Below are 15297 nucleotides of genomic sequence, written 5' to 3' on the forward strand. Positions count from 1 at the left end.
TGATTTAGAGTTAGCGGTTGTGGTATTTGTGTTGAAGCTATGGCGTCATTACTTGTATGGTGTGCATTGTGAGATATTCATGTATCACCGGAGTCTTCAGTACATCTTCAGTCAGAAGGATATGAACCTGAGATAGCGTAGATGGCTTGAGCTATTGAAAAACTATGACATGACTATCTTGTATCACTCGAGAGTAGGACAATATAGTGGTCAATGCTTTGAGTAGGAAGGCTCCCAGTATGGGGAGTCTCACAGTGATTAGTGTTGACAGGAGGCCCTTGGCTAGATATGTTCAGAGGTTAGCCAACAACTTTGTTTGATTATGAGTTTTTGAGGATAGTAGAGTATTTATTGCTTCTATTGAGGCTCGCTCTTCCTTAGTTGAGCAGATTCATGATAGGAAATTTGATGATGAGAAGCTATATCTCATTTGAGACAATGGTTTTCAGGGGTGAAGCAAAAGAGGCTAGACTTGATTCAAAGGGTGTTTTAAGGATTGAGTGTCGGATTTGTGTCCCCAAGGTGGGTGACTTGATCAAATTGATACTAGAAAAGGCCCATTATTTCTGATATTCTATTCATCTGGATGAGGCAAATATGTATTATGACCTTAGTCACTATTATTAGTGGTGTGGGATGAAGAGGGACATCACCGAGTTGATGTCCAAGTGTTTGATCTGTCGATAGGTAAAGTGTGAGCACCAACGGCCTGGAGGTATGAGTCAGAGAATGCCTATTCCTACTTGGAAGTGGGAGTAGATCACCATGAAATTCATTATGGGCTTACCTCCCACTATGGTGATTATGATTTTATATGGGTGGTTGTTGACAGACTGATCAAGTCTTCTCATTTCATTCCAGTTAAGGTGAAGTACAAAGCGGATAAGCTAGCCCAATTGTATATTAGTCAGATTATTCATCTTTATGGAGTCTATTATCTCTAGTTTTGGATCAAGGTTCAGTGTTTACTTCATATATTTGGCAGGCATTACAGAAGGGCCTAGGTACTAGGCTTGATATGAGTATAACTTTTCACCAACAAACTGATGGCCAGTTTGAACAAATGATTTAGGTGTTGAAGGATATGATCTGAGCTTGTGTTATGTATTTTGGTGCTAGGTGGGATCAATATTTTCCCTTAGTAGAGTTTTCCAAAAACACCAATTATTACTCCAACATTTAGATGGCCCCATTTAAGGCATTGTATAGTAGGCGGTGTCGATCTCCTATTGGTTGGTTCAAATCAGTTTAGATGGACTCTTTATAGACAGACTTGCTTAGAGATACCATGGATCTGGTTCGGAGGATCCAGGGTAGGCTCTTGATAGCCTAGAGTAGCCAAAAGAGCTATACAAATAGGAGCGTTCGACCATTGGAGTTTATGGATGGTGACTAGGTTTGGCTTCAAGTGTCACCCATGAAGGGCGTGATGCGGTTCAGAAAGAAAGGAAAGCTTAGCCCTCGGTTTATTGGCCCATTTGAGATTTTGGGGCAAGTAGGAGAGGTGGCTTATATATTAGCCGTTCTACCTAGATTATCACTGATACATCATGTGTTTCATGTTTCCATGCTCCAAAAGTATGTTCAGGATGAGTCTCATGTGTTATCTCTTGACATGGTAGAGTTTGGCCCAAATTTGACTTTTTAGGAGGAGCTCATAACCATTCTTGATAGACAAGTCTGTATGCTTAGGACCAAGGAGATAGCTTCAATGAAGGTATATTAGAGGCACCGCATAGTTGGAGAACTGACTTAGGAGTCAGAGGATGACATGCAGGCCTGATATTTATAGCTTTTTGAGGCTCAGGTACTTTCTCTTACTTTATATTCGAGAACAAATATGATTTTTAGTGGTAGATGATGTAAATAACTTGAAGGTCATTTAGGAAATTTTCATAAAAATACCATTTTACCTTTCTCGATAGTTTTTCTGAATCATATTTGATTGATATCTGATGTCGGTTCTGTCGGTTTCTTGAAAAGTTGAAAATTTTGGTAAACTTTGGGTTTTAGAGGTTCAGAATTACTCAAAAGTGGTATTTGAGGTCATTTAGAGTTTTGAGTCTCGATATAGAATTTTTTCGATTCCATCAGTTTTGAAATATTGAAATTAGTCTAAAAGAGTTGACGGTATCATAATCGGAGTTATATTGTGGATTTGAGGTGTTGATTTTGAAATATTTTAGTTTTTAGCTATAGAATTGACCTTGGTCAAGGTTTGAGGATCAGACGCTCGGAATTAAATTTTGACAACTCCGTTAGATTCGGAGGGTGATTTTAGGCTTAGGGAGAGTTCCTGTGTTTTTTGGGAAGCTCCGAGGGCATTTTTGGTCTTTTTGAGGTTTGGAATTAGTTTTGTTGTGACATATCGAGTGTTGGGTCAAGAAGACTTCAAATTCGAATTTTAATGATTACATTGAGCTTGGAACGTCGAAATTAGTAGGGTAACATTTAAAGTTTGTGTGCTTGAGATTCTGAATGAATCTCGAGGGTTGATTACGAGATTTTGGGAGTTGTAGAGTTGATAGTTTCTCGTGCCTGAAGGTCCTTCTCCGCGTTCGTGGAGGCTTGGCCATGTTCACGAAAGGATCATTATCTCTTCTCTGCATTCGCGGAGGGTCGGTTGGTTAGCCTCCATATTTGAAGAATTATTGATCTGCATTCGCCGCGAGTAAATGACCCCTGAACTGTAAAATCCCCAAAAACGTTGTATGTTGTATTTCAATTCTCGACGAAAATGATACTTCTTCTATATTTTGGGCATAACTTTTCATAGAATAGTCCAAATTAGGTGATTCAAATTTCTGAATAACCCCAATGGCATTACCTATAACTTTCATGAAACCATATCTTAAGATTCGAAGGATACGTAGGTCAAATAATTTAATTTTTGCAAGATATGGTGTTGCAACAAAATGGAGTATTTGTAGAAGAAATTTCTATCTCATGGTAGGATACTCTAAATTAGTTGATTCTTGAACTACATGAAAGTATGCTTCTAGATCTACAATTCATATGAAGACACCAAATCATAATTAGGAAGTTATCTTGTTCAAATACAGCTCTGAAAAAAGGGTATACCATTAAAAGAAGGTTCATCTCACCAACCATGGAAAGATCTAGATCCATTTGACATCACCCATGACATCAATAGTCCTCCATTTGACATCATCCATGAGATCACAATCCTTTATTGAATTTTTAAGATCATCCTTTATAATTATTTTTATTTATTGTTATGTCCCTTGTCCACACCTATAAATACCCACCTTATTTTCTCATTTTATTCATCAAGCCTTTTCAAGCAACTCTTCTCTCTATACACTTCTTTACTCCTTCTCAAATATAGTTTTAGTTTTTAGTAGTGTAGAAATACTATTTTGGTGATTCATATACTCTGGATAGTACACAAAATGCTCTGGTGAAGAAAAAAGGTTAGGGGTTCAAGAGTAGTCATTGAGTTCTTCAATTCGGAGTAAAGCTTCGAATTCCAGGTATGTAAGGCTATTCATAGTATTGGATTGAGTTCGTTCATGCGCCCAATATTTAAATTCATCGTAATTGAATTATAGTTGAGTTTTACCCTAATTTTTGAATTCTAAATGAGTTAATTCTTCTTTTATTAAGTTAGATATATTTATGCATTAAAATTATTATTATTATTATTATCTCTCATATTATTGAAATTATTGCTCGTGGCTACTTTCCCATGAACTCTAATTGATTTGATGTTCATGAATATATTTTTATGCATGTTTTGAGTAAAGATGTTGTCTTTTAATATTCATTGACAAAAAGAGTGATTTGAATTAATACTATATATGTATTTTATTAAGTTTTGGAAGAGCAAAAGAATTGAGTTTAAATGAATTTGATTCTTTGGGTTAAATAATGTTTTGAGTAAGATGTTTTGAAGTATAATGATTTGATGAAGAGGTAATAATGATGATGATGCATTGAGATGAGTTTGATGTATTAAATTTAAGTCTAATGAGACTAGATGATGAGGTTAATATGAGAATATGTTTTAGGAGTGGTATTGAGCATCGAGATGGGTAAGAGTTTAATTGACTCAAACCTCAGAACTACGTAGCTAGCGTAGGATGGAGGCTATGCCTCTTAAGTCCCAAAAAGAGGACTTGATGATTGGATCCAAGATGGTGATGTCATTTACCCTGGCAAGGTATTGGATGGATATGGCAATGACATCGCTTTGTTGTATTATCACTAGCTCATAAGTGATGGTTGTCAGTTAGAAAAACTCCCAACTAAGTAAGCATTGCTTATTATTGTTATTTTTAAACTTGCAGTACATATTGATGTTGAGATGATGCTGAGTTCTGAGTTGAGTCTTCCTGAGAGGAGTTTCTTGATATTTGTCCTTACTTTCCTGCCATTTTACATACTCATGCATTTCATGTACTGACGTCATTCGACTTGCATCATTTTAAGATGCAGATATAGGTGTTAGAGATCCTCAACAGGCACATCGTTGAAGATCATTACTTTCCAACTATTTGGTGAGTCCTTCTTGTATTCGGAGGAACTCTTTATCTTTTTATTATTATTGAGTATTATGTTTCCTTTGAGGTAGCCATGGACATGTCATTGGCACTGTCTAATAGTGTTAGAGGCTTCATAGACAGAGTTTGATGTGTAATTGGAGTAGTTCTCCTTTAAAACTACTTCTTCTAAGGATTATTTCTTTCATTTAATGTTGATGATGGCGAGCCCACATAAGTATTCTTATTTTCACTTAAGTCTTCCGCTGATGAAAAAATGAGTGATGAGACCAAATGGTTCTCTTGGAGGCCAGAGAAGGTTTTTGAGTGTCGGTCACGCCTAGGGGTACCCTCTCGGGCATGTCATGAATAGTGTAAAGATGAGATTTAGCCTATTTTCACCATTTTTGGTGATTTTGGAGCTCGGGAAGGCAATTTTTAGAGGAGATTTTGTGGGGAACTTTGGGATACATGATTTTAACTACAAATCTTGATTACCCATTGATTTATTTTGGATTTTAACATTGAATTTGGGGATTTTGAGTAAAGGAAAGTGGGGTTTTCAAGAACTTGGTTAGTTTCAAAGTTTTGATGATTGTGAGCTCGTTTTAAACCTGAACCCAATTCTATTTTACTAGTAGATCCCAAATACTTTGAGTATATTGTTTAATTTCTCGAATTTTCTACTCATTTTCAAAATCGGGTTTTTCAGGCATTTTAGGTCAGTTTCGGCCCAATTTTTAAAAATATGATTTGGGTGTCGTTGGTTTTGTATTTTGATTAGGTATTCGTATTTGCATAAATTGTGGTGATTCGGAGTACATTCGGAAGGAAAAGGATCACGTGGATTGATCGGTTGCGTGTTGGCTAAGGCAAGTGGACTCTTAAAACTCTGTGAATCTTTTAGAATCTAGGATATTCCATTGTATATGTGTTGGAGCATAATGGGGATGAGGTCACGAATTGAATTTTGATATGAACTAATTTAAAATGAATCGACGGAGTTTAATAAAAGACGATGTGTGTTATTATTGAGAGTTAAATATTACTTACCATGATCTAGATATCTATTTGTATTTGATGAAATAGTTGATAGTCTAATTATGATTGTGGTTTGTTTAAATTAATTATTCCTCATTACTTATGTGAGCATGTTGTTTGCCTTGATTCTGAAATACTGTGATAAGAGGTATTTGATTGTGAGATTGAGATCATTTCCAATTAGAGATATTATATTGATGAGGTCATTTCTGATGAGAGATTGATAGGCTGAGGTCATTTTTAGAAAAATTATATTATCGAGGTCATTTCCAGCAGAATTATATTATTGAGGTTATTTTCGGCGAGGTTGTGGGACCGATGTTATTTCTGGTTAGAGATTATGATACCGAGGTTATTTCCAGACAGAGATTATGAGACTGGGGTCATTTTCGGTTAGAGGTTATGAGACTAACGTCATTTTTGGTCAGAGATTATTATGTCGAAGTCTTTGACGATAATTGCACACATACATGATCATTGAGTGTGCATAAATATGTATTGCATATCTGTGTGTAACAGACTTGATGATGCCTATATGTGAATTGTGATTATTTGTATGTTAAATCCCATGATATTGAGATGTGATCTGAACATTATTGAATTATTTAGTATGAACTGTTAGGTTGGGCTGATGTCTGTGCAGTTTGTAGTTATGGAGGTTCAGTTAGGTTGGAATGGTGTTCGTGTATCCTATTAGATTTATTTAGTTTTGCTAGTTAGCTTGCTGGGTACCGTGTTATTTGTTACTCACCCTTTCTCTACACTTGTGTAGGTTCTGAGCCTGAAATTTGATCACCGTCTCTTTCTGATCATTCGAGGCTTTCAGGAGTTTGGGAGAGGTCGTTATTGACATTCAGTACTCTCAGATTTCCTATACATTTATGCTTTACTTTATTTGAGAGTTAAGACATATAGAGACTTGTATTTCATTTCATTTTTATTTTCTTTAGCGGCTTGTACACGTGACAACCAATCTTTGGGGGTATTTAAGTTGAAAGACTTCCTCTTTTGTTTATTACTTACTTATTTAGATTGTTTTCGCTTTATTTTCCGTAAATGTTAGGTTTTAGGCTGACTTATCTGGTGGGAAAGGACAGGTGTAATCACACCAAGATTCGAGTCATGACATATTCTATGTGTTTTAGAATCATGCCTCCAAGAAGACTCCCATGACAAGGAATTAAGATGAGGAGCAACAAGCACCTTAAGTTCTGGTTGATCCTCCAGTCAAGCAAGTCACTCATGCCGACTTGTTAAGTGTTATAGTTGATTTTCTTCTTACTTTATGCATATTAATTTCTATTTCGAGTCGTCCGATGATACCTACTCAGTACATATTGCCCCGTACTAACCCCTAGTTGTATTTTTCTTTGCTTTATTTTCTGGAGTGCAGCGAGTGTACCATCGACTTCGACTTGCCCTTACCTCTAGTCAGTCTCCAGTATATCAGATTTCAGAGTGAGCTATCCTCCTAGTTCGTGTTGGATTCTCTTAGTCATGACATGAAGTCCTTAGTTTTCAGACACAAACTAGTTTATTTATATATTTTGGTATTTGATACTCTTAGACTTGATATTATTAGATTAGATGTCCTTGATGTGATAACTTTTATGATTTGGGAATGATATGTAATAGACCCTAGTGGATTATTGTTTCTTACTTTCATATATTGGGCTTCCACATTATTATCGTATTTCATAAGTTGAACAGCTAATATAAGTTGGGGTTGTATCGTTGATTCTCCCACCTAGGTGGTTAAGTGTGGGTGCCACTCTGGCCCATTTTGGGTCGTGACATTGGCTTGAGATCAATTTCTTTTCTCAGTGTTTCTATGGTCAAGCTCATCACACCGTATTTATCTAATACGGTTCATCTTTGTGCCGAATGAACTAGTTATTTATGCATATTGATTTACACGGTTTAAATTGTATTGTCATGCATTTTGTATTACGAGCGAGAATTTTACTAGGGTTAGTTTCATAAATATTCAACAAAAAAAATTATTTGTATCAAATATTGTCAAGTTTTCATTTACATAAAAAAATAACCTAAAATTAGTGATATATGTACAGACAACAAAAATATTTTCAATAAAATGGTCATATGTATATGTAATGTATTGATATAGTATAAATCGTATATCCTCTTATATAGATGATATATAACTATACATTTATATACATTGTCGATACAATAAAGTATACATTGCATGTACATTATTGATATAATAAAGTATGCATTGCAAATCAATATTTTTTCAGTCTCAACTAACTCAAATTTTCTCTAAACAATCCCAAAATGTAGAGAAGATGATGGTTTAAGTTTAACAACTATAAAGGTATTACAAAGCTTTCATTTGCTTTGTATCTTGCTATTTTGTTGTCATATTTTTCTTTCAACCTTGCTTCGAAAGCATTGGTTTAGCATTTGTTTTAAGTCGAGGGTCTGCTGGAAACAACCTCTCATCCCACAAAGGTAGGAGTAAGGTATGCGTACATCCCACCATTCCTAGACCTCATTTGTGAGATTACATCGAGTATGTTATTGTTGTAAGTTGTAACGTATTCGAAAGCTTAGCGCCTGTCATTTAATTGTGATATTATACTTTTTGGAAATTACATGTCTTACAGCCTATGTAATTGTATTACTTGGATTTGCATAAGGGTTTTTTGAGTTATGCACCAATACAAATTGGAATGAAATCAAGCATATTTAGTTGTGTTCTCTTTTAAATATGTGTATTGTTCTTCCATGAAAGTTCCTTGAACAAGGTGACTTCTGAAACACACGTCTACGTATTAGTATGCTAATATCCATTTTCTTTTCTTTTATTTAGGATTGCTATTACTTGTTAGCGAATTGAAGCAATAGAAGGAAATATGATGCAACACAAAAGAAGTCCAATTTCCCTAGGGCATAGCACCAGCCTCACATCTCTTACACCAAAATGACTAAAGGCTGATATGCCCATTTCCTCCAAGGTTTTTTCTCTTTCCTTTTTGTTGCAATGTTGTTATTGTTAGTGCACATGTTTATGCACAAAGATATATTTTTTATGAACTTCTTATCTTATGTTGTTTGTAGCTTGTGGATTTAAGAATACTTTTTCTGTTGGGAGGAGGAAGCATAACAACTAAAGTTTGATATGATAATAAATAATAAAAATAAATTGGATACAAAAATTTTATGTGGAAACCCTCAAACAAATAGAGGGGAAAAACCATGGGGTAGAAGGATTTTTACTATTATGATATGGAGTACACCGCTCTCAAATACAAGGAGAAAACAATAATTAACACTCCTCTCTTATAAAAGAAACAACCACTAAAGAGGACACTCAAGAATATAATATTCATCTTTGTGTATAACTCTCTTTCTATTCTTACTCTTTCTCTCCTACACAAAACTCTCAAAGTCCTTAGGATTACATTGTGAATGTTGTCATGTTAGAAGGAATGAGCTTATATTTATAGAGTCATAAACCTTTTCCTATAAGAAAAAGGACTAGCCAAATTTATGGAAACTTTGTGTTTTCCTTTTAGGAAAAGGAAAACCCAATTATACTAGGACCTTTCTTTTCCTTTTCTTTTCCTTTTTCTGCGTACTTTTTTGTCTATTTTTTCCTTCTTTGAATTGGACTTTACTTAGCAGTCTTTGTTGACTTTTCTTTCATTCTCCCACTTGAAGATTTAATTGAGAATCAATTAAGTCTTCACACCATCCTTTCTACCCAATTACTACAATGTTACGTTTCTGCTAGGCCAATAGAAGATCGACACCATTTAAACTTGTTGCTGTTGATCGGCTTTGTAAACATAAATGCTAGGTTGTCATTAGAGTAAATTTTTTGGATATCCACACTGTCTTCTTCTACCTTCTCATGGATAAAGTGATACTGAACTCGTATGTGCTTTGTCCTTGAATGAAATGTCGGATTCTTTGCAAGATGCAAAGTGCTCTTACTGTCACAAAATAGAGTAACCTTCTCTTGTTTATGCCCGAGCTCCTCCAGTAGCATCTGCATCCATATTGCCTCTTTGCTAGCTTGTGTAGCTGCTACATATTCTGCTTCCGTTGTAGATGTAGCCACGATAGATTGTAGTTTTGAAACCCAGCTTACAGCTCCTCCAGCAAGAGTAAACACATAACCTGTAGTGGACTTACTTTTATCAAGATCACCTGCATAATCTGAATAAACATAACCTTTTACAGTAAAATCTAATCCTCCATAACACATTGCAACATCTGAGGTACCTTTGATATATCTCAAGATCCTCTTAACAGTATTCCAATGCTCTCTACCAGGATTAGCCGTGTATCAACTAACCACTCACACTGCTTGTGCAATATCAGTTCTTGTACATACCATGGCGAACATTAAACTTTCCACTACTGATGCATATGGTACTCGAGACATCTCCATCCTCTCTGCTTCATTGCTAGGACTAATACTTAAGAATAACTTAAAATTAATAGGAAGTAGGGTAAAAATTGACTTACAGTCTTTCATCTTGAAGCGTCTCAAGATTTTCTTCAAGTAGTTCTTTTGAAAAAGCCAAATCTTCCTATTATTTTTGTCTCGGTGAATTTGCATTCCTAGAATCTTATTTGTTGGTCCCAAATCCTTCATTTCAAACTCCCTAGCCAATTGTGCCTTTAAATTTGTAAGACGGTCTTTGTTGGGGCCTGCTACCAACATGTCATCAACATACAACAGAAAAATAACAAAATCTTCATCACCAAATCTCTTATAATAAACACAAGGATCTGAACTATGTCTATTGTATCCAAGGCTTATAATGAAGGAATCAAATCTCTTATACCAACATCTCGGTGCCTGTTTGAGACCATATAAAGATTTGTTCAATCTGCAAACCATGTTCTCTTTTCCATGTTCTTCAAAACCTTCTGGTTGGAGCATGTAAATTTCTTCTTCAAGCTCTCCATGAAGAAATGCAGTTTTGATATCTAACTGCTCCAAGTACAAGTCAAATGTAGCACACATCGCTAGGACCACTCAAATTATTGTGAGTCGAACCACTGGAAAAAATATCGCATTGAAGTCTATACCTTCTTTCTAAGCGAATCCTTTTACTACTAATCTTGCACGATACGTCTCCACTTGATCATTACTATTTCATTTGATCTTGTAGAACTATTTGTTTCCAATGGCCTTCCTTTCTTGTAGTAATTGAACAAGATCTCATGTTTTATTTTTATGAAGAGCTTTAATTTCTTCTTGCATTGCTGCCATTCACAGAGATGATTCTTGTCCTTTCATAGCCTCGTGAAAGGTTGAAGGCTCTCCATCTTCTGTTAATAGACAGTATACAATATTGCTCTTTATAAAATAATCTGAGTGCCAAGCTGGTTCTCTTCTTTTCCTAGTTGACCATCGAACTTGTGGAGTTTCGTTTTCAGCTTGCTCTTGTTCTTCGTGCTTTGGTGCTGCTTTAGAAGAAACTGAAACTTCTTTTATTTCTTCAACTTCAACTGTAGTAGTCTCTGATTTTTCTTTTGAAGTACTACCTTCTTTTGGTTGTATCTTGTTTTCAACAAACACAACATCCCTACTGATTACCACCTTGCAGGCAGTGGGATCCCACAAGCGATACCCCTTAACTCCATCAGCATACCCTAAGAAAATGCATTCCCTGGATTTTAGATCCAACTTCAATTTTTCTTGGGTGTTGTACATAACATAAGCAGGACTTCCGAATATATATAAGTGAGAATAATCAGCTGGTTTTTCTGTCCACATCTTCATTGGCATTTTCAGATCAATTGCGGTTGATGGTGACCGATTGATCACATAACAGGTTTGGCTGATTCTGCCCAAAATAATTTTTCCAACCCTGTAGTTGCCAACATAGCTCTTGTCCGTTCTAACAAGGTTCTGTTCATCCGCTCTGCTACTCTATTTTGTTGTAGAGTATATGTTATCGTGAACTGTCTTTTAATACCTTTTTATTTACAGAAGTTACCAAATTTATCACCAGTGTATTCTCCTCCATTATTTATCCTCAAACACTTGATCTTCTTCTTACTTTTTGATTGAAATCTACCATGATTGTGACCCCCATTGGGGTCACGTTCTGTTGGTCTTCCTCTCACCATCATCAAAGATTCAGCTTGCTGCGAACTTGCTTGTATGTCTTCCTTATTTTTGCGCCGATTTTCTTCTTCTAAGACAGCGGCTGTAATTTCATCAAAACCTAGACTGTCTGTATTGTTTGTCAGGTTGATGATGAGTTGATCATACAAGTCAGGCAGACTTTGAAGTAGAAGTTCTGCATGTTCAGTCCCCTCTATTTTTATTTTCCACAATGAGAAATTAGTCCCATTGAATTTTTCAACATCAAACTTTGTTGTATTCGACATTGTTATTTGTTTCACACCCTTCTAGACCATTTCTGAATATTTTTACGAACAATCGTGACAAACTATACCGTCACCGAAATTTACTATTCACAAATAGTACCTTCGCATAAAACAGACAAAATAACCGAGGGCTCTGATACTATTGTTGGAAGGAGGAAGTACCACAACTAAAGTTTGATATGATGATAAATAATAAAAATAAATTGGACACGAAAATTTTACGTGAAAACCCACAAACAAATAGAGGGGAAAAACCACGGGGTAGAAGGATTTTTACTATTATGATATGGAGTACACCACTCTCAAATACAAGGAAAAAACAACAATTAACACTCCTCTCTTGTAAAAGGAACAACTACTAAAGAGGACACTCAAGAATACAATATTTATATTGGTGTATAACTCTCTTTGTATTCTTACTCTCTCTCTCCTACACAAAACTCTCAAAGCCCTTAGGACTACATTGTGAATGCTGTCATGTTAGAAAGAATGAGCTTATATTTATAGAGTCATAAATCTTTTCCTATAAGAAAAAGAACTAGTCAAATATATGGAAACTTTGTATTTTTATTTTAGGAAAAGGAAAACTCAATTATACTAGGACCTTTCTTTTTCTTTGCTTTTCCTTTTTCTGCCTACTTTTTTGTCTACTTTTTCCTTCTTTGAATTGGACTTTACTTAACACCCTTTGTTGACTTTTCTTTCATTTTCATGGATACTTTCAGCATAGGCTAGCAGTGATGTACTCAATGATGAACATTAGAATGTAGACACTGTTCTGTGTGCTATACATTTCGTTGAGTTAAAGATTTAACATTTTGTTTGACTTTCATTATAAGGCAAAGACTAAACTGACTGAAGAAAACTCTAAAAATACTAAAATAGTTTGTTCAAGTTTTCCTACTTGAAGTGACCGAATTATAGAAGGGCTTTGGACACATTTGTTTGGCTGCTCCGAGTCACAATTTGTTTATTTACATATTGATTATGGGATACCTTTGAAATTTTTTGAACTGGTGCAACATATTTTCTAAAATTTCAATGTGTTGCCACACTTATCTTTGAGTTCTTGATATGGAGATTTTTCTCTTTTGTGTTTTTCCTTAAATAGGAGAAGAAGGAGAAGTTTGGTGAACGAATAGTAGCTCTCCAACAGCTGGTCTCACCATATGGCAAGGTGTGCTCTGCAGGAATTGCGCAATGAATTACAAATTTTATTTCAAAGGGAAGGTTTAGCGAAGTTCATTCTTTTTACGACCAAATGGTGGAATATCTCGTGCTTGTGAAATGATGTCCGCCTAGAGCAGCTGAAATTAAATAAGCCCACTCAATTCTTACTAAGCTTGGAATTTTTCACCACATGGATAAAATCCTGATGTTTGTTATATTTGCAGACAGATACGGCTTCTGTTCTCCTTGAAGCAATGGGATACATAAAATTCCTCCATAAACAAGTGAAGGTGTGCCTTCGCCGACTTTTTTCTTTTTCTTCATCTATAAGAACTATATTACTGTACGACTGATTAAACACAAGAAAAATTGTGGCTCCAATATGAATGCGTGTAAATTCTTGGAATGCTTACTACAAATGAGTGTAATTCTGTGTTGCTCTTTACTGTGAAGATTAATGGAGATGCAAAATCTTATGTTTTAAATCTTTTTGTGAGTTCAAAGAACGGAGATATCGTCTATATTTTTCTTGTATGCTCGAGTTGTTGGTGTTTCAAATTGATTGATTTCAAGAGAAGTTTCCAGTTGTTCATAGTGCTCCTAGTACTGAATTTTATGCCTCAGAATGTTCTACGAATTTGAGTGATTGGAAGATCATGTAGAGTTTAACTTTGAGAAGTCAGATATATTCACATGTGAATATTGCATTCTGCTTGATGCTTAAGTGTGTAGAGCGTTAGTTTTGTCCTATATTTGGAAGCAAAGGTCACGGATATTAACTATTCAGGTCGTCTCTTGTTGATGGTTAGCTTTATTTCAAAAATCTGTTAGTTTGCACCTTGTCAAAGCGAATTGTTTTTTCTACACAAATAATATAATCATGATATTTGTGTTACTGCTGTTCATTTAGATTATGACGCCTTGGACTGATCACTAAAATATATGCATCCAACTCATTTTAACCTCTTATGAACGTGACCTCATTTTGTTTTCCTGGTTTGTTCAGGTGTTGAGTGCACCATACCTTGGAAGTATTCCAATGTCGAAGACACAGGTTATATTCCATTAGCACCATTTCTGAAATTGCTTATGCTTTATAACTGCATCGGCCCTAAAGAGAAGAGATTCCTAAAAAGTTAAAACCTTCATTGCTACATTATTTTGGAATCTACGATCAGTCATTGATGTCAATTGTGTCATATCAATTAAACTTAGAATTCAACCTTGTTGAATGCTATTCATGTTTTCATGTGAAGGAATCACAACCTTACAATTTGAGAAGCCAAGGCTTATGTCTTGTACCAGTATCATATACTGTTGGAGTGGCAAGCAGCAATGGTGCTGATATTTGGGCTCCTATTAAGACCTCACAAAAGTTCTAGAGAACGACGTGTGATTCAACCATCACTTACATCCATAGTAAGGTCTTGGATTGACAATAACACAACCAGCGTTTCAAAAAAAAAAGCAGACGAAAGGATGCATTTTCAACATGGAGATGCAGGTATGTGATGATTCTCCTGGCAGGGTCCACTTGATTTTTTGTGGTTCAAACGTCTTAAGGCGAATCTAGAGCTTGTTGTTCTGATAAATACTAGTAGTCAGATCTAATTTGAGGGCTAATATAAGGATAGCCTGAGCTGTCTCCCTTATTAACAGAAATGTATATTGAAGAAAGAAAAGTTTAGTGTTCTTAGCTGCAAATGTATCAAGGATGGACTTGTTTTATATGAGAAGCAATGGAAGCTCTTGAATAACTTAGTCACTGCCCTTTTTTAAAAAAAATCATGTTCAATCTCTTTTGAAAATTGTTTTTGCTCCTCTCCAGAGGATGAAATTTGAGAAACAATATTTGAGTCCAAAGATATTAGAAGATAACTCAGAAAGACTTGATGCCTTTTTCAAACTATCTTGTTATGTGTTACTTGAGCTGAAGGTGTTTCGAAAAAAATCTATATCTCCATGAGGTAGCAAGGGGTAAGGTTTGCTTACACTTTATCCTCTTTAGACCATTCTTGTGGGAATACATGGAGTATGTTGTTGTTGATTCGGAAAGACTCTAATGAAGAGCATCTATGCCCTCTGAATTACCGCTTATCAACATGCAAGCAAGACAAGTTCTAAATTAAGATGCAAAACATGAAATATATACAAAATATTTTTACCTCATATAACACAAATCTCTATCAAGCTATAACAATAT

At 35.3% G+C, this 15297-nt stretch overlaps 1 protein-coding gene across 1 annotated transcript; it reads left to right on the top strand.

Moving 5' to 3' along the window:
* The first annotated feature begins 239 nt into the window (after positions 1-239).
* Positions 240-14917, top strand: LOC129884339 (transcription factor bHLH153-like). Its single transcript, XM_055958656.1, has 6 exons — positions 240-298; positions 450-522; positions 13036-13101; positions 13319-13384; positions 14101-14148; positions 14351-14917. Exons 1-6 carry the CDS (start codon positions 240-242, stop codon positions 14474-14476), a joined length of 438 nt encoding a protein of 145 aa, XP_055814631.1. The 3' UTR covers positions 14477-14917.
* The last annotated feature ends 380 nt before the right edge of the window (positions 14918-15297 follow it).

The sequence above is a fragment of the Solanum dulcamara genome, chromosome 4, assembly GCF_947179165.1.
Source record: "Solanum dulcamara chromosome 4, daSolDulc1.2, whole genome shotgun sequence".
Classification (NCBI taxonomy): Eukaryota; Viridiplantae; Streptophyta; class Magnoliopsida; order Solanales; family Solanaceae; genus Solanum; species Solanum dulcamara.